Here is a 23,271-nt window from a genome sequence, read left to right as displayed (position 1 = left end):
CTCGGTTGCTGTGTGACCAACACTGGTTGCCATAGCAGATTAAATGAAGACTGGTAAAGCTCCAGTCAGCTCCCTGATTTCCCCTGGCCCCCGAGGGTAAGGTGATACGCAGGCTGTGAACTGAAAGCAGCGGAAAGTCGATCATCATTATTATGTTGGACGGTGGTGCGGCTGTTAAAGAAAAACATAAGGGGCCCAGAAATCCATTCAGCCACTCTAGGATGAAGGGCAAAACCTACAGCATATATGCTTGCAGATGCTCGTAAAATGATTTTGTATTGCGGGTGTCTAAGTCAAACAAAAGTCAGAACACTGTGGTTTAAAGCCAGCGGCAAAGCAGCGAAGACGGCCAAAGACCCATCAGAAGCGTGCAGACCACCGATCCAGCAAAATGAACAATAAATCTGATTACTGAATTAATCCTGATAGCTGGTCTGTTTCCTCTGTCTGGAGGATGACATTTAGAAGGGAAGAAAATGCACAGAGCAATCTCGGCTTTATCTGTTTCAGCCCCCCCAAACAAAGCAAAATGACTGGTATACTAAGACGACTGGTATACTAAGACGATTGGTATACTAAGATGACTGGTATAGGTTCTGTTCTGGGACAGATCTCTCTTTAAGCATCACAGCACATCTTAAAATCACATCTAAGCCACTCAGTATGTAGGGTACAGGGAGGACGTGTACCCCCCCAATATTTAAGCCCCCCCCATAAATAGTCCTTTATACTTAAATTATTGATTTGTACCCCCCCATACCAAACTCTCATCTATGCTGTTGCAGCTAGTTTAAAACCTCTATCGATGCTCCAACATCTTGCAACAAATTCACAGAAATTCAAGAGAGATGATTACTGAATTAAAAATGAACCATTTACTGTATATAGAGAGCATGGCACAGAAACACTTTCCTGTAATTAAAACCTCTCAAGTACTGGCTTATATTACTTCTACATCAGAACAGACCCAAATTAAACTTGTTTTCATGAACGGGCGGCATCTAATTATTGACCATGTCCAGCTCAGTCTTTCAAGAGGAAGTACACCGAGATTATATATTACACTGCTGTACCACAGGTATCTTAATTAGCCCAATAAATTAGAAGGAGCTTTGACAATGGAGCCAAAAATGATTTCCCTGTCCATACAGAAGGACTTCTTATTATAAACTAACTCCAGATCATTGGCTTTGAAAGCTGAGCCTATTTTCCTGCATTTTGCATATTTAAAATTTTCATACATCAACAGATTATATTTGAGATGGAAAGGAACCCATCTATCCATCTGTTTTGGAAATGGAAATATAATTAATGTAAAAATAGAGCCTCTAGTTTGTGATCAGCTGATCTGTTATTGCTCTAGGCTCATTAAGGCATCAATTCCGCCAATCAGCTGTATGAACGCTGTCACACGTCTCAATATGTGTTCACAGAATTTACTTGTGAGTTTCTTTTCCAGTCTAAAAGACATACATCTGGTAACTAATACAAAACTTGATGACTCTGAGTCACTTAGAGAAGCGTGAGCCCGGTGTGATGATCTTTGGCTAGTCTTCAGATCACTGCAACCCTTATTATTGCTGAAACTGATGCGTCCATAATATCTGTTCATTAATCTTCAGTACTTTTGTTTAAACCCAGCCCCCAATATCATTAAACTGATATCGCAAAGTCATCACAGAAGCTCAGTGGATCACATGACAGTGGTATAACGTGACATAGTTGACAGGCTCCCATGGTATCAGGTTCTCTTTCTTTGTAGTGCGCGCACAAGTGCGGCCTACCGTGCTAGCGGTAAAATTCCTTCAGTTACACTGATTAGCAAGAAAACAGCACCACCAAGTGGACGTTATCGATCTAACGCGTGCAGAGGACATTCATTTTTAAAAAACGAAACATCTTTTTAAAAAAGTTGCATTCATTTTATTAACTGCAAACACATTTTGTGTTATTTTCCCATATCAACTGCAGTAAAACGGACAGGCTCTAGTTAGCGCCACAATTATTTAAGGGGGTCAACTATTATAAGTTATAAATCTTGTACCAGCAGTTCGATTGGTGTCAAACAGACCAGTTGATTAAAAATCCCATTTTCAGCCGACAGAAGAGGTTTCATCAGGAGTTTCTGTTAAGGTTCGATTGGAAATAGGCCGCCTCCCTCAGCCCCTACCTCGGCCTGCTAACAAGCGCCTGTGGATAAAATGGCTCAGCTAATTTTCCCAACAATTTGAAAATGTATTTATATGCTAAACGCAAAATATAGATCACTGGGCTGTAATTTGTGAGATGAATCGGCTGCTTAATGAACAACGTGTTTTACGAGCAAGACAAGAGGGCTGTATTTCGCTCGGGTTAAACCTAATACGAGGTCGAGGTATACGCGGTGAAAAAGGGCACTTTAATATGAGGAAGAAAAACCTCCACTAGTTACATTCTTCATTTTAATAATTTTAAGTTGGCTTTTATCCTTGAGCAGACTAAAAATGTATTATTAAAGTAGTATATTACAGGCTACTTTTTTGTTTTCCCCCTCCCCCAAAGAGAGAGTCGAACTAGGTATTATTCGTGGGAGCAAGTTTCCTAATAAGAATTTAATTTAGTTTAACGAAAACTGGAGTATAAAAGACGTTTTTGAAAGCCAGCATATGTTTGCGGCCTGCAGCACTTGGCGCCGCTGGTTTCAACGCCGCTTCAACGGCTGCCGCGCGCCCGCTTTTATACCGCAGGTGAGTCAATGATTCACCTGGAGCCCGATGACGTCAGCGCGCAACCGGCATCTCCGGAAAGAGGAAACCCGGGATCCATGATCGCCCCGTTCGGCCTCATTCTGCCCGATGGGAGCTCGGCTCTAGGTCTTAGCTGACCAGTCTTTAAATGGTAGCAGTGTGCGCGTAAGGATAAACCGGTTTTAATCCACGTCCACCATGTCCGCCTCGGCTGTCTTCATTCTGGATTTGAAAGGAAAGGTGAGGAAAAGTCACTTACGGTAGCACGAAGCATAATTAATAACTTGGCGTGACGAATTGTCCTACAAAAGTTTTTAAGAGTATATACAGGCAACATAAAAGTTATTGACTTGTAGTAATACTTTTAGTAAAGCATCAGCTCTTGCATGTATGAATGTTTGAGCCGTAAAGCATGTAAAAAAAACATTTGTTCTGTCGCTGTCATTCGTCTCTTCCGGTATTAATCGCATGGACGGGCACTGACGAATGTGTAACCTGTTTCTCTTTGCTTTTTTAGGCTTTAAATGAAATACTTCCATGAAACTGTCTCAAAATTTAAGATTTGCAATAAGAAATATTTTGACATGGAAAACATTTTTGATATGTCTATGTAAAATTTCGGTTGATTTTATCCATTCTCATTAAACTGCAGGGATGGGATGACCATAGAGCCTAAATGGGGCTTTTCCATTTTAATTTAAGACAATGACCAATAAAATGGGTGAAATTGACTTAAAATGCTGTTGCTGTTAACAAGAGCTAAAATGACAGCAACAATTCTGCTCTCTGTTTGATCTGATGGATTAGATGGAGTAGTACTGAATATTCCAGATTATTTCCGCAGTCCAAAAACACAGGAAGGTAGGAGAAGCTGTTGTTAAGTGTGTGGTTGTGCGGCTTATTGGGTATGTCCTATATTGAGGTACATGCTGCCTCGTGTTTCCTGGGTCTTCATGCTTGCCATGACCCTGTAGAACAGTGTCTCTCAACCTGGTCCTCAGGGACCCCCAGACTGCCCATGTTTTTTGCTACGGGGAGCTTGGAACCTGGGAGACGCTGCCGTACAGAATAAGCAGTATTGAAGATGGATGGATGGATGGATAGTTTTTATATCACTGGATTACCTGCAGTCTGAACCTTCTCATTCAAATTAGTGCATAGATGAGCGGTTTTACTGTGAAGTGAAGTCTGTCCTTCAGAGATTTTCAGCTTCTGAATAAAGCTTCCATTTCCATTTATTTAGAAAACTCCCATCCAGTGTAACCCCAAGTCTATCGCGGTGAACAGTGTTGAATACGTATTGCTTGCCTTTTAGGTGCTGATATGCCGGAACTACAAGGGAGAGGTGGACATGGCGGAGATAGACCACTTCATGCCCCTCCTCATGCAACAGGAAGAGGAGGGGCTACTCAGCCCTGTTATAGTGCATGGCAGCGTTAACTTTCTATGGATCAAGCACAGCAACCTGTACTGTATCCTTCCCGTGGTAGAGTGTGGCGATTCACCACATGCTTCCGGCAGGTCACAAGCAATATGCTAATACTGGAATACTTAGCGTTTTTACTTATGGACAAAGTATCAGATCCCTTACTAACCTTTACTGTTTTCCCGCAGTTGAAGAGTCAGCTTGATATGTGAAGTACTCAAAGTGCCCTGGGCGGGGGTACAACAGTTATTCCCCTGTAAGGAACAGACCCGCAGCTTGCCGGTCTTGTTCCTTAGCCCTTTCGTTTTTGCTTATCTTCCAGACCGCTGCTAGCGATGGACAAACAATAATAGTTCTGTAATATTCTCATGCCTTGAGTATAAGACCTTGACTTTACGACATAGTGGTCATCCTCACCAATAAGAACTCCAATGCAGCCTTAGTGTATACTTTCCTTTACAAACTAGTAGAGGTGAGTTGATGTCACATTTCGTCTCTTTAAGCCGGTAGTGATAAAAGCCATGGGAGTGATCATATCATCAAAACGCAAATGATTTCCATAGAAAACAGTGTGTAGTGTATTATCTTTTTGTGATGAAGCTGGAACATTTTTCTGTTTAATGGAGGTGCCCTTAATGTATTTTGGAGAACACTAGATATTCTGCAGTCTAGAACATGCCGCCGCAGGTTTTTGTGGATGAATACTGCTGTTACGGATTAGACTTGGACAGTCTTTTAGAGGTTGTATGGTAGTTCTCTGATTTGCCATGTCGGATTTTGAAATGTCTTGACAATAGTGAAACAGAAAAATGTCCTGAAATTGTCAATGAATCTGCCAATGTCGCTCAACTTAAAGCGTATTATCATATATTGATAACAAAGGAACATCATTTCCTGTAATGAAATTTCTTGGACTCAGTGTCCCCTCAAGTTTCCTTGCTAAAATAGCACTTAACTGTAAAAAAATGACTTTTAAGTAGAATAAAATAAAGTAGCAAAATAGTACAGAAGTACATAGTAAAACTTGATTGTGTGTTTGCTTGCATGCATTAGGTTTTTACAGAGTATTTCAAAGAGCTGGAGGAAGAGAGCATCCAGGACAATTTTGTGGTCGTGTACGAGCTGCTGGATGAGCTCATGGACTTTGGATTCCCTCAGACGACAGATAGCAAGATCCTACAAGAGTAAGCTGTACGACTGTGCCTGACTGCATGCTTATATGATACGCATACTGACAAACCTATGAACAGAAATGCGGTGCTGGAAATGGCAGCTGACCCCAGCGCACAGGCATAATCGCATGCTTTGCCCATTCATGTAAGATCCTTCACGCTTCTGAAAAAAGGGTCATTAAAAAGTTACTGGATTTTAGGTATATTACTCAGGAGGGCACCAAACTGGAGGTGGCCAAGAGCAAGGTTCCCACCACTGTCACCAATGCCGTGTCCTGGAGATCTGAGGGAATCAAGTACAAAAAGAATGAAGTCTTCATTGATGTCATCGAGTCTATCAATGTGTTGGTGAGTGACTTATTCTGACAGTATTTTGAGACTGTGGTGTCATGGTGCTGTGAATTCAACCAATAAAAAATAGGTATTTGTATTGCCTAAAAGAATCGTGTATTCAGACACGACGGCAATGAAACAATGTGTCTGTTCGTTTGAATGCGCAGTTATGTCCTATGACACAATGATACCTTTAAAATTGGAGTTATTTGATATGCAGACTTAACGCTGATACCATGTGCACATGTGACTGAGGATGTCTCTGCGCTCCAATCAGGTGAATGCCAATGGAAACGTCATGAGCAGCGACATCGTGGGCAGCATCAAGCTGAAGACGATGCTCTCGGGGATGCCGGAGCTGCGGCTGGGCCTCAATGACCGTGCTCTCTTTGCTCTCACCGGTCGTAAGCATCACCGCGCCAGCTACCTCTGCTGTCCTCTAGATCAGTGCTCCGCAACGAGAGTGTCACAAGGCAGTGTCTCCAAAAGGGGGGAAAGCACAAGGTCTGCGTGTTCAGTAATGCATACATGTGACATTAGCACAAGTGCGTACGTAATCACTTCGCTGCCATGCACACGAGGTGAGGTAGGGTGGCGGGTTAGGGACAGCCAGTGATCACTGCAGTTATTGGTTGCATCACTGCAGTTACTATTAAATTGTTTTTTTTTTTTTTTCTTACGGGAATGGTCTTTTGTGTTTAATAACGATCCTTGAGTTTCCGACAAGGCTGTTGCAGATCTGCTTCCATTTTCTACAATGTATCTTTGGGGGAAAAAAGTTTTTCAACTCTAGTTTTTAATGTAAAATGATAAGCAGTCAGACTTGAAGAACCTTAGACAAGAGCCTCGGGTTGCTCTGTCGACTATCGAGCCGAATATATAAAACTATTGTGTTCGTTAAAACAAGCACAGGTATTTATGGATAAAAGTAAATATAAGTTAATATAAGTTATAAGTTAATAAATGTTTTAGCTGTGATGTTAAATTTATCAAATAAAAAACTATCAAATAAATGTAATTTCTTTGTAATAATCTATATTTTTTTGTATATTTTGCTTGTGGTGTGCTGTGGAATTCTGGGAAGGGCTTAGGTGTGCCGAGGGTGAGAAAAGGTTGCGGAACACTGCTCTAGATTCTGCATGTCTCCCTGACCCCCTGCTCCCTCCCATATCACTGTTTTTCAGCGGTTCGTACCATGAATTTTTCTCACTGCCTCCGTCTTCGTATCTGTTCAGGGGACAAGGGGAAATCGGTGGCAATGGAGGACGTGAAGTTCCACCAGTGTGTACGGCTCTCCCGATTCGACAGCGACCGCACCATCTCCTTCATCCCGCCGGATGGGGAGTCTGAGTTGATGTCCTACCGCATCAACACTCAGGTGAGGCAACTCCTCCCGTTCTCTGAACGTGCAGCCCCACCCGCACTTCCCCGTGACCAACAGACCCCCGTAACATGGAGCTGTCAAGCTGACCCGCGGCTGTGCTGCACTTTTCCTCCAGGTGAAGCCGCTGATCTGGATCGAGTCGGTCATCGAAAGGTTCTCTCACAGTCGGGTGGAGATCATGGTGAAGGTACGGGAGTCCTGCAGTCGTCTTGATTGATGCATTCGCTGTAAAGTAATGAACGCTTTTGTTGTGCCATTTTATGTTTTGAGCTCTACTTGGGAAGAGGGTAATTGTTTTTTCTTCTTTCAAGGCTAAAGGGCATTTCAAGAAACAATCAGTGGCTAATAATGTGGAAGTCAAAGTACCTGTTCCAAGCGATGCTGACTCACCCAAGTTTAAAACGACTACTGGCCATGCCAAATACGTCCCTGAGAAGAACCTGGTTGTGTGGACCATTAAGTCATTCCCAGTAAGTCCTTGGAGCAGAATCTATTGGGTGGAAGTGGGGAGTATTTTTTGCCAAATTTTGACACCATAAAATATGTTAGGTTTTAGGACTTTGTTCACTGAATATGTGTCAGATTTCATCTCCATCGGGTCTTTGAGTTTTTCTCTATAAATGTTCTTTATTTTTCAACATTTGAGGAATTCTGCAGTTGAAATCGCAGTGCAAGGACCTAAACCTAAACGTGGTGTGTGGATCTGCAGAGGAGACAGATATCAGATGGTGAAACTAATGAACACATGCACCTGTCTGCTGCTTTCTAGGGGGGGAAGGAGTTTCTGATGAGAGCCCACTTTGGGCTCCCCAGTGTGGAAAATGATGAAGCAGAGGGCAGGCCACCAATCACTGTCAATTTTGAAATACCCTATTTCACTGTGTCTGGAATCCAGGTATGTATAGTGTTACAGCTGGCTGGTTGGGAAGGTTATGCTTAAAGGTCTTTTGAAAATGTCGGTAGCATACTGTTACTTGAGTATTAATTGTGAATGGCACCTATTTTTTTAAGTTATTTACATTTTAATGGACAGGACATGCTAATCGCCTCACCCCTGTCTCATTAATCTAAAATAAACACACTATTCATTATTAACTTCTGCACTCTCAAAAAAAAGGGTAAAAGTTTGTACCTTTGCTTGTCACTGTTGCTGTACCCTTGTATTTGTACCTTTTTAAGGTACAGAAATGGACTCTGAGGAACATCCCAGAGGTACAAACAGCATTAATGTACCATCAATTGTACAGAAATATTCCTCAGGGTCCATTTCTGTACCTTAAAAGGTACAATTAAATACAGCTAAGGGTACAATTGACAGATACTTGAGGGTACATCCTCAATCAAGCAAAGGTACAAATATTTACCCTTTTTTCCTGAGAGTGTGTACCTAAAACTTCAATACCTTTAATGGAAATAGTGACTTAAATAGCCCAGTGAACAAGGTATATCATTTGAACAAAATCATATTTCAAGTTATGAAGCAGGTGGAATTAAACCTGACTTATTCTCAGGTGCGGTACATGAAGATCATTGAGAAGAGTGGCTACCAGGCTCTGCCCTGGGTCAGATATATCACTCAGAGTGGAGGTATGGTGGAACTTTGCATGTGTTTACATAGATGTCAACAGAAAAAAAGCTCAATGTCATGTAAGCTGGGGGCAGACCATGTGATATGAATACAATGTGTAAGTAAAGCAAATGCATGCAATTATGTAAAACCTTACTTCGGTAGACTTCTAATTCTCTTCATCTGCTTTCTTATTTCATTTAGATTATCAATTGCGAACCTAGACCAGTGAACCACTCACTCGTCCACCTGATGTTTGAAAGACAGTAGTAATCTTCTATCCTGAACACCATCTTATACGCTAAATGACCGAGAGTTTCACAGAGAAGGGAAGAGTTGACATTTTGATTTTCTCTCCAAATTTCTATATTTGAATTTAAAATATGTAAATAAAAATATAATAAATATGAATCACCAAAGAGGTATTTTAATGATATTGTTTTCCTGATTTGTTTTTTTGTGTTATGATTGAAGTGTGGAGATATTAAATTATGTGGGTAAAAATTAAAATGTTTCAAAACCATGGGAAATGCGCTTACATCTCTTGAGTGTCCGTGTTTTTATCGATGTTGATTTAAATCTTTCTGAAGTTCTGGTGCATGGTGGAAAAAAAACAGTGTTTAGTGCCGAAAACTAAGCTATAGGCGTCTATAGGCGTGCTTCACGGATGTGGATTGCGTGGTTTCTCACTAACATTAGTTTCGGAAGTGCAAATTATGTTAGGGTAGCTACTGCATGGTTGGGTGCGCGGTAGGACCAACCCTGACTGTCTCTCACACAAAACTGTATTCTGGTATTACGTCTCTGCATTAATGTGTATATTAAAGGAAGTTGTACCCAAGCATAAACCACAATTTCACATTTATGGGAAGCAACTAATATCAGAGGAACTCCAAGAATGCACCCATTCTGTTAGCCTAATTAATACAATAAGATAAATATCTTTAGTGCGTTGTATTTTAGCCGAGTAGTATTGTAAAATTACACTGTGAGTGGTGATGTAAACTTGTCTTTTGACTATATAATTTACTGATCTTTAGTAAACTTCACCGACCATGAATGAATTTCTCTGAATTTCTCGAGTACGTCCTCGAAGAGCCCGCCTTCGACTGCATGATTTCCATTGGCTAAAGATCGAGTTACCACGGTGATACTGTAGCAACGGGATATAACCTCACCCTTTTTACCATATATGGTGTCTTTGGCTACTCGCGACGGGCGATGATTGGGGGAGAGGTTACGACCGTGTTTGTAGAAAGACTACTGGATGAAATACTACTTTGGATGTCAGCGCGCAAATTAAAGTTCTCGCCTCGGTTTTTAAAAACAAGAAATTTTGTGTTGTTTTCTTCGGAAATTGTATTTTTAGTGTAAAAAGTATAGAACACAGAGGAAGGCCAGTAACAGGTGAACGCCCAGTGAAGCGGACACGGTACTAGGTAGGTCGCGAATGACGTTAGCCAGTCAGTAGCTATAGCTAATTGATTTCTCGTCTTGATTATTTAATACAGCTGACTATACGTAAAAATAATAAAACGGTTATTTCTAAGCATTTCTGATTTTAATAGACCTCTTTGCTTACGGCTACCAGCTAATTCGGTGTATTATTTCGAAGAAATGAGCTCCGAAAGATTTAAAATACCGTATATATAGTCCGAGTTTGAATAAATCGAAAAATATATATTTTATAGAAAGGGTAGAAAAGTTCACGACGATGGTTCTAAGTGAACAAAATGCCGGCAATGATCTGACTGCGGCCGCCGCAAGGGGACACCTGTCCGAAGTACGGAGATTGCTGGAGGAACATCGCATACATCCAGACACTGTCAATGAGTTTGACAAGACCGCCCTACAGGTAAAGACCAAGGCAAATCATTTACGACTGTAGAGGAAAACCACTTCCTTCCATAACTGATACAATACGGCCCTCAAGTATTGTACCAACTACTTTATTTGAGGGCGCGAGTGCATTTTTAAGTGAGGCAGTGCAGTTTAGGTTGTAATCTAAACCATTTCCATCCTGTGTTTGTATAGGCCTGCATATGCATGCTGTAGTTGAAATGACTTGATTCTTTTCAGCTGAAGATCTCCATTCCTTTTCAGAAGTTCAGCTATTTTGTTACAGTGTTTCGCTTTATCGGACAAAGCTGACGGTTTCTTCAGTTTCAAAAGTATCAGATTAACTTGCTCCAGTAACAACGTGTTGCTACGAAACCGTAAAGCGGTCATGATTAATATAGATTTAAAACTGCAGTCGCAGATGTCAGACTCTTAAATGCTAAGTTAAAGTTTACCAGAACTGCAGAGGTGCTGCCCATTCTACAATGTTTCGACCAATTTCGCCTTTTCGTGACTCGTGGGTAGTTACAACGAAGCCCCTCGGTTTCCACAATGATTTGAATAGAGGTGAATTTAAAATCCCGCCCTGTAAATCAGCAAGGAGGACTTCCGCCAATAGTGTGGGCCCACTAAATTAAAAGTAGTACATTGAATTCGATTAGATTAGATTATACTAGACTAGACTAGATTAACTGAGGTAGTTAAGAAATTTAACGAACATATAAAATGGCTGAGGTGCCCCAAAAGAGAGGTTTGGGAACCAAATCGCAGTCTATCTAGTCATCCTACAAGATATCAGTAACTTGGAGAACAGACGAGATTTTGTTACCGTTAATTTGCACGTTATAATGTTAAATTGCTTTTTTATTAGCAAATATACACATACTACCAAGATAAATGGGCATAAACATTTTCTAAGACTTTTGCACAGTAAAATACATAAACGCATCGGTTTAATTAAGCCAAATATAGCAATACTCTAAATGGAACGTTATCCTTCTCTTCTAGGTAATGATGATGGGCAACACGAGCATTGCCTGCCTCCTGCTTGACCACGGAGCCAATGCTAATGTCCAGGACCGCCATGGAGTGACGCCGGCGCACGACGCGGCCCGAAGCGGCTTCGTGGACACACTCCGCGTGCTGGTGGAGTTCGGCGCGTCTGTGAACGTGGCCGACTCTTCCGGAGCGCTGCCCATTCACGTGGCCGTGCGCGAGGGCCACGAGGACGTGGTGGAATTTCTGGCCCCGCGGTCCAACCTGAGCCACTGCGACACGAGAGGGCACCGCGCGCTCGACTTGGCACGGGCCACGTGCTCCACCGACGTGGTGAAGTTGCTGGAGCGTCATATGGAATCTGCCCTGGCTGTTCGGTCTAGCCATAGCCAATAGCATTCTTATTGAGATTTTTAATACAGCCGAATCCCTAGATTAAATACTAATGCATTATCATATACATGGGTTTTGTTGACATTTTCACATTTGTAGTTAGACATGTGCCGAATATGAGTGTAGTAGAAAACATTTTTGCACAAATCACACCACCGCTAATGCTGAATGTAATATCGTTATGAAATATGAGACATCTTGTCTCGGCAATTCAGTTTGCAGTACGCATTTGTAAATGAAACGCCTATTTAACAGTTTACCAAATGAAAAAGATTAATGTATTGAACTTCTATCCCATTTCACACTAATGTATGTTGCCATTAACATTGTTTTATTAGCTCAGGTCTGATACTTTCTGTAACGATTTTAAATGTGTAGTGTATTCTAAAGCCATATACTGGAATTCGTTCAAGTTTTGCACTGAACATATTTTCCCACTGTTTATCGATTGTACATAATCTTTACAGAATTTACGTCTATTTATTGTAAGGTTTGCGAATCATTGTATATAACGTTTAATGTAGATAATTTTAAAAGTTATGGACGAATATCATTTCAAAATGTAAGGAATCCCAGTGTATACACCTTTTTAAATATTCTTAAGATTGGATAAAATATACTATGATTGATTATCCTTGCTATCTTGCTGTGTCCCGTTCTTTGTATTTAAATTATTTAGATAAACAGTTAATATTAACTATAATACAATCATTTTTAAAACTGGTTTCAGTAACCGGACATTACAACATTGCCGGTTGTCAAGATAGTTTCTTGGGTTCCCTGGGAAGCAGGAATTTGAAATCAATCAGCATACCGCCAAAATGATGTTGATCTATATTCGTTGCCAAATCCTGACGTTTCTGTGCACTTGTTTCGGGTTTCCGCCAAAAAGGTGATATAAGCGGGTTTGACAAGATAAAATATAGGCTCTCGTTATTCGTTTTGTCATGAATTGCGAATGTGAAAATTTGTATATATTTCTTTAAATATTTCGGTGTCCCTCCCTCCATATAGGAAAATGTAAAAAAAAAAAAGTTTAACGTGTGGTATGTTGTGCAATCTATTGTACACTAGGGCGTAGGGCGCAGGTTTGCTTTCTTCCTGTTTCTCTGTTGCAAAACTATTTGACGGCGGAAAAGGGGAATCTATCGAGCACTACGAATGACATTATGAAATGCTAACGTGGGATTTACATATATGCGCTATTTACATTAGTACGTCATGCATAGCTGTCACCTGAAGAAATTATAAAAGGAGTATTTTTCAGTGCGCGACGGAAAAAAAGCTATTTTGCCTTAATTTCGTTCCGTAGAGGTGGCTTTTCCTCTTCCTTTCTCCGGTTCTGGATGTTTACTCGGCAATGTGGTAAACCCTGATGACGCAAACGAAGACCTACAGCCGCAGTCAAAAAACACAAACACAGTGGAATTATATAAAACGGACATTAATGTCGTCAGTGTATATTCAGCGCTTTAATGAAGTGAAACTTTGGCAGCAAAAAAATCAATAATCGACTTTCCAAAACCAATTTTTAACGTTCAACTCACTGGTGAAATTCTTCTTTTTGACCACACGAGGACACTCACATCGCGTGGCTGCGATATTCGATCGTTAGGAATAACGAAAGGAAGAAACGAGCACAAATCACTGTTTTCTCTACTGTAGTTCTATCTGGGGTGACAGTAGGGCAAAGTATGATGTGGGATCAATGCCACACCAGCCACGAGCTCTCCTCACTACTGCACTCTAATAGGATATTTTGCAGGACCCAAACACTGACTATCAGATAGAACAGTTTCTTGCCTCAAGCCATTCGTGTCATCATCTTTTAAAATGAACCACTTTACAATCACTAGCACCTGGACTTTATGTGAATACTAAAGTCTGGAGTGTTGTTTAGTTTACAATTGCGTCTATATAAACGTCTATTTATTTGCATTTTTACTGTTGTACTGTGTTGCTGAACGAGTAAAGATTCCAATGCACTTGGCAAATGAATATCCTGAATCTAGAAAGATTATTTTCTTACTTTTTATGCATTTCCTTATTGTTGGCGAGGCCATGAGTTGCAGAGGATTTTAGAAGCATTTTTCGGTATGCATTAGTTTGTTGGCTGATTTAAAGGAATTGTTCTGCCCTGAAATTCTTTGTTTACAAATTCCATTACTTTGGTTGGAATTATATCTAATTTATGGCTATTGTTTATCTTAACAACTGACGTTTTATAGTTCTCAGTTAAAGTGAGCAGGCACGTCTTTGCATGTACTGTGCGCCGTCATTCAGTATAATCCGTCTGTACAGAAGATCTATTGTACGGCTGGATGCTCAAGTGAGATGTAGCAGACAATCAATGGTGGACTTTGTTTAAGTGCAACGCAACAGTTTATGCAGTGCCACGCACAATGGCTGTTTTATTTTGCTTCGGATTTTTTCTCACCTGTCACGCCCTGCGTCAGTGCTTGAGGCTGCCTGGGAAATTGGTCATTTAATTGCAGAATGGACTTCGCAATCCAGGAAGGAGAAGGTCGTGTTGCAACAAGGATTTTTAACCTACGACGACATTAACACTGTAGTGCATCTTATATTGTTTGGTTAATAGTTTTACAGCGTTCACGCAAATGGGGGGGGGGGGGGGGGCAAATATCCAGGTAACTCGGAAGAGTCGCACCACAGAATCTTCTTAAACTGTCTGTTCTAGTCCACCTTTCACCCCTGTCATAACGGAGGAATCACCTCTTACGCTACTTTCTGGTTGAATTTTCATAATTTATCATCATTACGGTTTTACAGATCTGATTGCACGGGTAAAATGACTTTGCTTTCGTTAATATGCAAAAAAATACTTATTTACGAGCGAATTATTTTTCACAGTCCCTAACCATCCATCCATTTTCCAAACCGCTTATCCTACTAAGTGGCGGGGGGTCCGGAGCCTATCCCGGAAGCAATGGGCACAAGGCAGGGAACAACCCAGGGTGGGGGGGGGGGGGGGGGCTGCCCATCGCAAGGCACACTCACACATACGGGCAATTTAGCTAGTCCACTTAGCCTCAGCATGTTTTTGGACTGTGGTGGGGAACCGGAGTACCCGGAGGAAACCCCATGACGACATAGGGTTGTCGCACTCCGCACACATGTGACCCAGGCGGAGACTCAAACCTGGGTCCCAAATGTGTGAGGGAACAGTGCTAACCACTGCACCACCATGCCTCCCCCAGTCCCTAACCATCTAGTAATAAGCAATTAATAATGAACTTCGTTAATATTTTACTGTGCACCAAATATATATATATATATATATATATTCTGGTAACATCTCAGTACAGTAACACTTTACTTGAGGAGGGACAAATACTTACAAGGGCGTGTGTTTGGTTTCAGATATTTTAGGGTCCAACTCCCTTACACCTTATATAGGAAGGGACATGGCCGTACCGTCCATATCCAAATCTATGCCTTTAGTTACTACTCAGGTACAAATCATTAACTAATATAGTTCCTGCATGATTCATTAATGCTTAAAGAACGTGATCAGTATGTAACTAGTACTTAGTTACTGCATTGAGTATACTATACCACATTAGTAATGTAGTAACCCCCTCAAGCAAAGTGTTACCCATATTTTTTCCTGAAAAAGCACTCATTTCGAATGTTTTATTAAGTTTTAACTGTTAATAGATGTGTCATGTAGATAAATGGAGCCAGTTTGAATTATGAATAGAATGTGCAAAGTATTTGGTTGCAGTTTTATGTAAATGCTAAATCCACAAGATGGCGCTCATTTCTCTGGGAGCGTAAAGGCATAGTAAATGACTCGTTCGACATTGACATACGGAGTTGCCTAAACCATCGTGCTTACAAAAGCTCAGCCTCAGAGAGGGATACAAAAATGTCATATAATTTTGCAACAAATCCATAGCCTGAGGTTTTATTTTTGCCAAAATAAAAATTTGCAGTTGTGAATGACCTCAGACCCCCCCGAATTACTGCAAACCTGTAATTTTCTCTGCTTTTTACAAGGATTTCTTCTTTGTGGAAATGAGTATTGATGTGGCGTCGTGGAAATACCCACTATTTATTACATCCTTTACAAATAATGCGCTTTCAGGGAGGCCCTGGTCAGCAACAAGCAGAGACAGAATTCTTCTGGAAATGACCTCTGTGGAGGATACGGCCTGAGTTATTCTGCAGCTTAAACCACATACATGTAAATTCATGACGCGTAGGTGACAGGAAAGTGGGGAGAGTAAAACTGAGCGACCTCATTGGTTCTCTACTTATACCAGGGCCTGCAATAAAGGGAAATGACAAGGAAGAAAGCACTGCTGACAAACAGCACGTTAATGTCTTCCCCTCTCATCTCGATAAGGCTACTTACCCAGTCAATTAACGTGGAATGATGAGTCCTTCATACTTAAATTTCTGTTTTTACTGATATGGCATATCTCCTACTGACAGACTATTTTGAAAAAGCTTTAAAATGGATTTACGGATTTACAGAAAGGATGAATAATACATTTTTTTTACAAACACTTTGTAAATATACTAACTGTTGGCATCAGGATGTACATATAGTTGCTGGTAGCTTATCATACTGGACTTTCTGCATTTCTGTAAACAAGTCAATAACTGCCATTAATATTACCCAACTGGACATTTCTTAGAAACACCTCCTGCAGTATTTCGTCAATGTTTGCATTAGTTTTTATAATGCAGCTGGATAAATAGTGTTGGGAAATAAACGATATGAAACCAGTTGTATCACCGCATATAATCAGCTTGAATTATTCTAATACACACTAAACACTAACTTATATTGCTAGCAAATTGCGTTTCCAAAGCCAATGGCTGTATAGATGGGAAATGTCATACATAACCATGAGCTCTTCAGGTCACCCTTGGCTACTCAACTTATAATTTACATTTAAAAACACTATAGTAAATAAGGTTTGTACTTTGAGTCATTCAGAGCGGGGCCACTACAATATAGAAAAGTGTAGAAAAGATACACAAAAAGATCTGTTGTCTGGATCATTCCTTAAGGTTAAAACTAAAGATCTATGAGGGAGATAGAGAGGGGAGGGGGTTGTATGGTGCAGGCCGGTGCTCTGTGTAGGTGTTAATGAATGCCGGCACACGCACGCTGAACACAATCAGAATTCTAGCTGGAATTCCACCATCATGCTGCCCACTTCTGGAATTCTCCTCCGGGCGGTGACTGCTAACCTTGGGCAGAGGTCATTTCCACAAGAATTTAGGTTAGTGTTTGGTGTTTTTCGGGAGACGGAATGTCGTGGGAAGGAACGTCTCAGCCTCAGCTGAGGTGCCCGCGGCGGAGAAGCCAGTCAGAACACGGCTCCGCACGTTAGCTCAGCCAGTCGCAACAGGATTGGCTGCTCTCTGCCCGGAGGAGACAAGCTCGTTACAAAGTCCATTGGAGTGGTAACGTTTTATCTTACAGTATATGCGCTCACAAATACCCGCAAAACCTGAAAAACAAAGTCTGACAGAATGTAGAGACATAGCTATAGAATATTTGTAACAGCTAATAGCGTGAATCACCTTTTTCCTGTTTTGAGTTTGGATGGTAAGAGGGCGCTTGCTAATTCGAGTCAAGTTAACCAAGCCATCAATATACATTCAAGATCATCAACCCTTAAAGTTTTGAGCTCGACACAATCTAGTGAAACTGGTACAATTAAGGTTCATTCACTATATGAAAAAAAAATCCACGAGAAGCAATGGTCTGAACACATGCCAAAATTCTTAGTAATTTATCCTGTCATTGTCATGCAGTAGAGAGGTTTGGAACCTCTAGGGTCAAGCAAGAATTCAGTTCTCCAACTCCTTTATGGCAAGAACTTAAGCTCTTAAGACAAATCTCAGGTAGATGGAGAATTCACCAATTTCCCTGAAGTGGTTTAGATGATGTTTAGATGATGAATCACAACAAATCCAATTCAGGTGAAAAGGGCACATCAGTACAATTTGTTTAGATACACCTCACATGTAGGCCTCACTGACAAAATACGTCCTTATCAGACAACAAATACCAGTTTTTCAGTAGTGTAAGTTTTTGGGATATTGTGTCTCGACACACATAAAAAAAAAGAGAAAAATATGACTGAAATAGGTACCCAAACTGCTGCTAACACAAATATTGAGAGGCAAGTTTATAGAACCTGATAAATATACAGACATTTGCAGGGCCAACAGACAAAGTGTCGTCCTACTTCAATATAAAATCTTTTTGGATGTTTTTGCTTTAAGTGTCACTCATCCGATTCCTGATGTCAGATGGCAACAGGTCAAGGAGTCTGTCCTCCACTACCAACCCACTGAGCTTCAGCAGACAGCAGTCCCCTATTTCACGGGGCAGGAATTGAAGCCGATTGCCTTGGAGTTCCAGGTGCACCAGCTGGCCCAGGCCGGACACAAGAGGAGAAAGGGAGGCCAGGCTATTGTCCGCCAGGACAAGTCTTTTCAGGTGCTTGCAAGAGAACAGTTCATCTGGAAGTGAGCTGAGGGAGTTGGAGGCAAGGGAGAGGTGTTGGAGGCACTGCAGAATACCTACCTCTGGGGGAAGGGAAGACAACTGGTTATGGGAGAGGTTCAGATGGCGCAGCCTGATGCAGTAGAAAAGCCCTGTTGGGAGGCTGCGAATCCTATTCCAGCTGAGATTGAGTGTCTCAAGGGAGACAAGCTTATTGATATGCTCAGGGATGTACAGGATGGCATTGTGCCACAATCGGAGGGTGACCAGGTGCCGACAGTGCTGCAGGCTGAGGATCTCTTCAATCGTCATCAACTTATTCTCCCTCAGGTCCAGCTGCTGTAGATTAGTCAGGCCAAGGACGGTTCTGGGGATGCGTTCCAGGTCACAGCCCACCAGCTCTAGGGAGGTCAGGTCAGTCAGCTTTGTAAGGCTGTGGAAAGCACGCAATGGACTGCCCTCGTTGTGAATGGCGAGTTTGTGTAGCCACCCAATATTCCCCACACTCAATGGGATTTTGGAGAGCCGGCTGCGGAGGGCCAGAAACCGCAGATTTCTGAGCTTACTCAGGTCTTCGAGGGAGGTGCTTTGGGTCAGGGGTCCCGTGAGGTGCAGTTCCTCCAGGTCTAAAAGTGTATATACCCAAGGAGGGATCTGTTCCGGGCTTCTGAAAGTGAGCCGCAGTACCTTGAGGTGCTCTCGGAGGTGGTTCTGCGCCTTCAGCTTCAACTTGACTGGGCAATGAAGCAGACTGAGCTCCTGGAGGAACATGAGCTGGAAGATACTGTCTGGGATGATGATGTCGTTCATCAGCTCCAGTTTGAGGGACTCCACCTCTGGGACCTCAAAGACGGTATCCGGCAGTCCTGGGAGAGCCAGCAAGTGCAGCTCGAGCCTTTTGCTGGCATTTCTGGAGAGGCACTTCCGAAGCTTACTCACAGTCCACTCGTGATTAAGGTTGACTTGCCGCAACCGACTCTCGCTGACTTCAGACAGGAACATGCAGAACCTCTTGGAGTACAAGGGGTCGTACTGGTCACAGAGGTGCAGCAGAAAGGCAAAGTCATTTTTGACATCAGGAATATCACTGATGCTAGTCTCCAAACGTACATTTTCATAGGAATATTCTTTGAGCGGCCGATGGAAGAGCCAGTACAGGGTATAGATGCACAGTAGGCCGTACACGCCAACAAAGCAGATATAGCAATAGGCCAACTTGGAAAACAGGTGGGCTTTGACATAGTTGCAGCAGTAGATGTCAAAACCCGTCACCTCTTTGGGAACTGAGCATTTTACCACAATCTGAATACTAGGTACCAGGAAGGCACTGTATACAGTGATGACGACAAACTTTAACATTTTAATGAAGGTCTGCAGCACGTACATCCGGTACAACAAGTCACCTTCCTCTATATGTATACGGAGCTTCTTCACTATTTCAAACAGAGCTTTAGCTTGCTCTCCTTCTTTCTTGTCCAAGAGGGATAAAGGTGACTTTTGTTCAGGAGCCATTTTCTCTTGGTTGGATTTAAAAGAGGCTGATTTAAGCAGGTGAACATTCTCACCATCCTCAATCAGGCTCTCTTTTCTATCAGATACTGACATTATATTCCTCTTCCACATGACTAAGCTCTCCTCACCACCCTCCTCATACACCTCACTGATTGTCCGCGTAGTCCAGGGGGAATTGAAGCACTTTCCCAGGATGGTGACAAATAGTTCAATCTTGGATGAGGTCCCAGGAAACTTGAACCAGAAGCTACTGGCAATCATAAATAGCATAGTCTGCACCACCACTAGGTAGGGAAAATATTTACCATACCAGTGCACAGCTGTCTCGTAGCAGTAATTGTTAACGAAGACATACTGGTGAATGTCCAGGTGATTTTTTCGGCCAAACATTTCATGCGATGTAAAGTTATGATCCTTGGTGTCAGTGTCCTTCCACACGCTGTTTGTTCCAGAACGTTCTGCCGGCTGGCTCGTTCCAGAACGTTCTGCCGGCTGGCTCGTTCCAGAACGTTCTGCCGGCTGGCTACATCTAACTTCTTCAGGGGATTCAGAAGACGGGCGGCTCGGGAGGCAGAAGATCTTGTCCTGGGTTAGCTATGTTGAGGAGACAAGAGTTCCAGCTGTTTTAGAATAGAAGTTATCATTTCGGTGCACTGCAAAGGCTGCAGACTGGCACCTTTAAGGAGAACCATATGATTATATCTTGTCCAGGCTTATGTATAATTAAAATGGGAGTATTCCAGCTTTGAGGTAGTAATCTATACTCCAAACAGGAAAAAGCCCCTGACACACAAAACAAATATCTCAGGTATAATGTGTGACTCAAACTCCAAATAAAAGCATGACTAATAGAACACCAACCCCCCCATCCCGCCCCACACATGCACAAACACACACACACACACACTTTCCGGGTTTGGTTCTGCACAAAGCATACCTGAAGCGTGCAACCAAATACACCCATCATCAGCATGGCTACGCACAGATATTCTGTGAGCACATCCCACCAAGGCTTCAGAGCACGGAACTGGGGGTTATGGTCTGAGGCCAGCTTCTGGAAGTCTGCTACAGGGATCATCATGAACACTGGAACAGTGGAGAAGAAAGCTGGGAGCAGAACAAGACAACCACAGAGTATTTACAAAACCAACAGAAATGAAAACCCAAATCAATCAAACCCGTCTAAGAAATCGAAGGCTTTGCAAAATCGACAGAACTCAGTTTATGACAAGACTCGATCATTTACAGCAGGCTATCTGCGAAACATACATACAAAATAAGGAGGAGTTGTGAGAGAGCTGGATCTGAGAGAAAAACAAAATACTGCTGAGTAGGAGGTAATCACTTCCTTTTTGTGTCAGCGCTGAGAGAAAGAGTTGGATAGTAGAGGAATGGAAAAAGCCCTTGAGTGAATAAACGTGCTTAGTCACCCTAAAAATTACAAGAGGGCAGATACCCTCATTTAGATTAAATATGCATTTACATTCCGTGGCCTGAACTGAACACGAATTACCTAGAACCTATAAAATAAAATTACATTTAAAAAGTATAATATATTATTGGCACGTATCCAAAATGACTGCTGCAAATGTTTTTTTAGTTGGATAAAACATTACATATCTCATAACATTAAGTATTCGTCTGTAAACCCCAATCGAATACAACACGTCTCCCTCATCTCTCGATTACAGGAATTTCGCTGTACTTAGAACACAACCAACAACCAAAACGATCACACCGAACCAGATACAGGAATACCGCCGGACATTTCGCGGAAAATAAGCTTTGCCTGAAACAGTAAATGCATATTTCACATTTCATATTCTATTCATATGGTTAGAACCGGGCAAAGTGAACGAATAAATAAGGAAATTCATATGAAGGCTTTGTAACCACTAGCTGTAACTTAAGATGGTGCACCCTTTGCTGGTCCAATGGCTGTGCATTTATGATGGGAGGCATTAAAGGCGTGAAACTGAAAATGAAAACAAGACTACTTTTAAGACTTATAATAAACTTCGCAAGAACTAGAAGTAAAAGGAACAACACCTCAAAACGTCCCCCCCCCGTGGCGCCTAATAAAACAGGAACCGGCACGGAGTCAAGCTATTTATGACCGTAATCCAGCTGGATAACAAAGACAGATCGGACTGGGTATAAGTAGGTGAACCCAGACGGTCCATTCATCTCCAGCCAAGGATCATGGTATAAACTGACTAATTAGCTTATAGCCTAACAGCCTACCTTAGTATAGATGTATCCTATCTTTCTTTCATTCATTATACACTTCTCAACGCGACCCAAAGACTGTATGGTAAACTGAAACTAATGGTTACTTGTAAAGTTAATATGGCCTATTTTGAATTTAATAAAGAACGTTAAAATGCACAAGTTTACCTGCAATGGTGCGGCCACAGCACCGGCCCAGATTCCTCCTAAACGTAACCGGAGACGCGATTCATCACAATGACTTGCGGCTTGGCAGAGTAACAGGTTGAAGTCTTGCTGATCGTGTGCTGTATGATCCTCTTTCCCTGATTTACAATCAAACTTCACAGTTTGAAGGTTTCGTTGCGGAGACACTTTTCGTCGTGACACACCCTCACCCCCTACGAGCGCGTGCAGCTGCGCACAAGGCTCCAAACCCGGGGAATGAATTAACCTAGTAAAGTTCACGCCTGGTTTGGGTCGGATAACAGCAGCGTCAGATCTGAATATTTATTCCTCGTTATCCGGTGATCTGTAGTCTTGTTTTGTAATAGTCAACGGACACGTGAAATTTACCCGGGAAGCTGGCGATCAGCTGCTGTTATACAAACTTAACATAACTTACACTAAGACGTACTTGTATGTAGAGGGGTGCCGGGGATCGCGCCCTGCTCTGCTGTATCTAGTTACAGTGCCACCTTTGGTTACGTTTCAATATTTTGCTACCAAATTCAGTTCAACATCGACTCTATAAACTTCACTGATCGGGAAAAAAATGCTGTAGCAAGTTTACTAAAATGAGATTTTACAGTGAGTTACTAAAATTAAAATATTATTAGTAAATGCATTATAATTACTCATGTTTGCATATTGGATCAAATCGACCTAATAATTGTCTGATTATCAATATTAACGGTTTATTATTAAATAAGGGAAGTATTTATTTATTGCAGTTAACGTTGTTCTTTAACTTTGAAATCAGACAAGCAGGATACGGTAAAATGAACGTTATTTTTAGAAGTTAACCAAGCCTTCCGCAAAACCCCAATGTTCCGTGGTCCGGTGGAATACCTGGTTTGGAAACTCCTTGATTATCACAAAATGCCATAAAGAGACGATATTTAAGTAAAACAGCCTAACTTCGGTAAGCGAACTCTCTCAAGCTGATGTGTGTGTATTTTATTAAGACCCAGGAATCACGGCGTGACTTCAGCATGTAGAG

At 41.8% G+C, this 23,271-nt stretch overlaps 3 protein-coding genes across 6 annotated transcripts; 2 read left to right on the top strand and 1 right to left on the bottom strand.

Annotated features, from left to right (window-relative positions):
* The first annotated feature begins 2,763 nt into the window (after window positions 1-2,763).
* ap1m2 (adaptor related protein complex 1 subunit mu 2) lies at window positions 2,764-9,138 on the top strand. The gene is made up of 12 exons (XM_049014711.1): window positions 2,764-2,966; window positions 4,042-4,198; window positions 4,557-4,624; window positions 5,206-5,336; window positions 5,525-5,672; window positions 5,935-6,061; window positions 6,893-7,035; window positions 7,157-7,228; window positions 7,353-7,511; window positions 7,811-7,936; window positions 8,553-8,628; window positions 8,813-9,138. Exons 1-12 carry the CDS (start codon window positions 2,925-2,927, stop codon window positions 8,830-8,832), a joined length of 1,269 nt encoding a protein of 422 aa, XP_048870668.1. The 5' UTR covers window positions 2,764-2,924; the 3' UTR covers window positions 8,833-9,138.
* Window positions 9,139-9,602: 464 nt separating this feature from the next.
* Window positions 9,603-12,560, top strand: cdkn2d (cyclin-dependent kinase inhibitor 2D (p19, inhibits CDK4)). The gene is made up of 3 exons (XM_049014712.1): window positions 9,603-10,047; window positions 10,300-10,463; window positions 11,456-12,560. The coding sequence occupies exons 2-3, from the start codon at window positions 10,323-10,325 to the stop codon at window positions 11,837-11,839; spliced, it is 525 nt and encodes a 174-aa protein (XP_048870669.1). The 5' UTR covers window positions 9,603-10,047; window positions 10,300-10,322; the 3' UTR covers window positions 11,840-12,560.
* Window positions 12,561-15,748: 3,188 nt separating this feature from the next.
* Window positions 15,749-22,808, bottom strand: si:zfos-323e3.4 (volume-regulated anion channel subunit LRRC8E). 4 transcript variants are annotated; one of them, XM_049013928.1, is made up of 3 exons: window positions 22,239-22,808; window positions 20,779-20,948; window positions 15,749-20,435 (listed from the first exon to the last, which is right to left on the bottom strand). In XM_049013928.1, exons 2-3 carry the CDS (start codon window positions 20,920-20,922, stop codon window positions 18,102-18,104), a joined length of 2,478 nt encoding a protein of 825 aa, XP_048869885.1. In that variant the 5' UTR covers window positions 20,923-20,948; window positions 22,239-22,808; the 3' UTR covers window positions 15,749-18,101. The 4 variants fall into 4 exon arrangements, with proteins under 4 accessions (XP_048869885.1, XP_048869886.1, XP_048869888.1 ...); XM_049013929.1 differs by having other exon boundaries at window positions 20,779-20,927; XM_049013931.1 differs by lacking the exon at window positions 22,239-22,808 and adding an exon at window positions 21,891-22,231 and having other exon boundaries at window positions 20,779-20,927.
* Between the last annotated feature and the right edge of the window lie 463 nt (window positions 22,809-23,271).

This window comes from Brienomyrus brachyistius, chromosome 5 (assembly GCF_023856365.1).
Source record: "Brienomyrus brachyistius isolate T26 chromosome 5, BBRACH_0.4, whole genome shotgun sequence".
In the NCBI taxonomy this organism is placed as follows: domain Eukaryota; kingdom Metazoa; phylum Chordata; class Actinopteri; order Osteoglossiformes; family Mormyridae; genus Brienomyrus; species Brienomyrus brachyistius.
The sequence above is the reverse complement of the archived record's forward strand: the minus strand, read 5'-3'. Positions and strand labels throughout refer to the sequence as shown.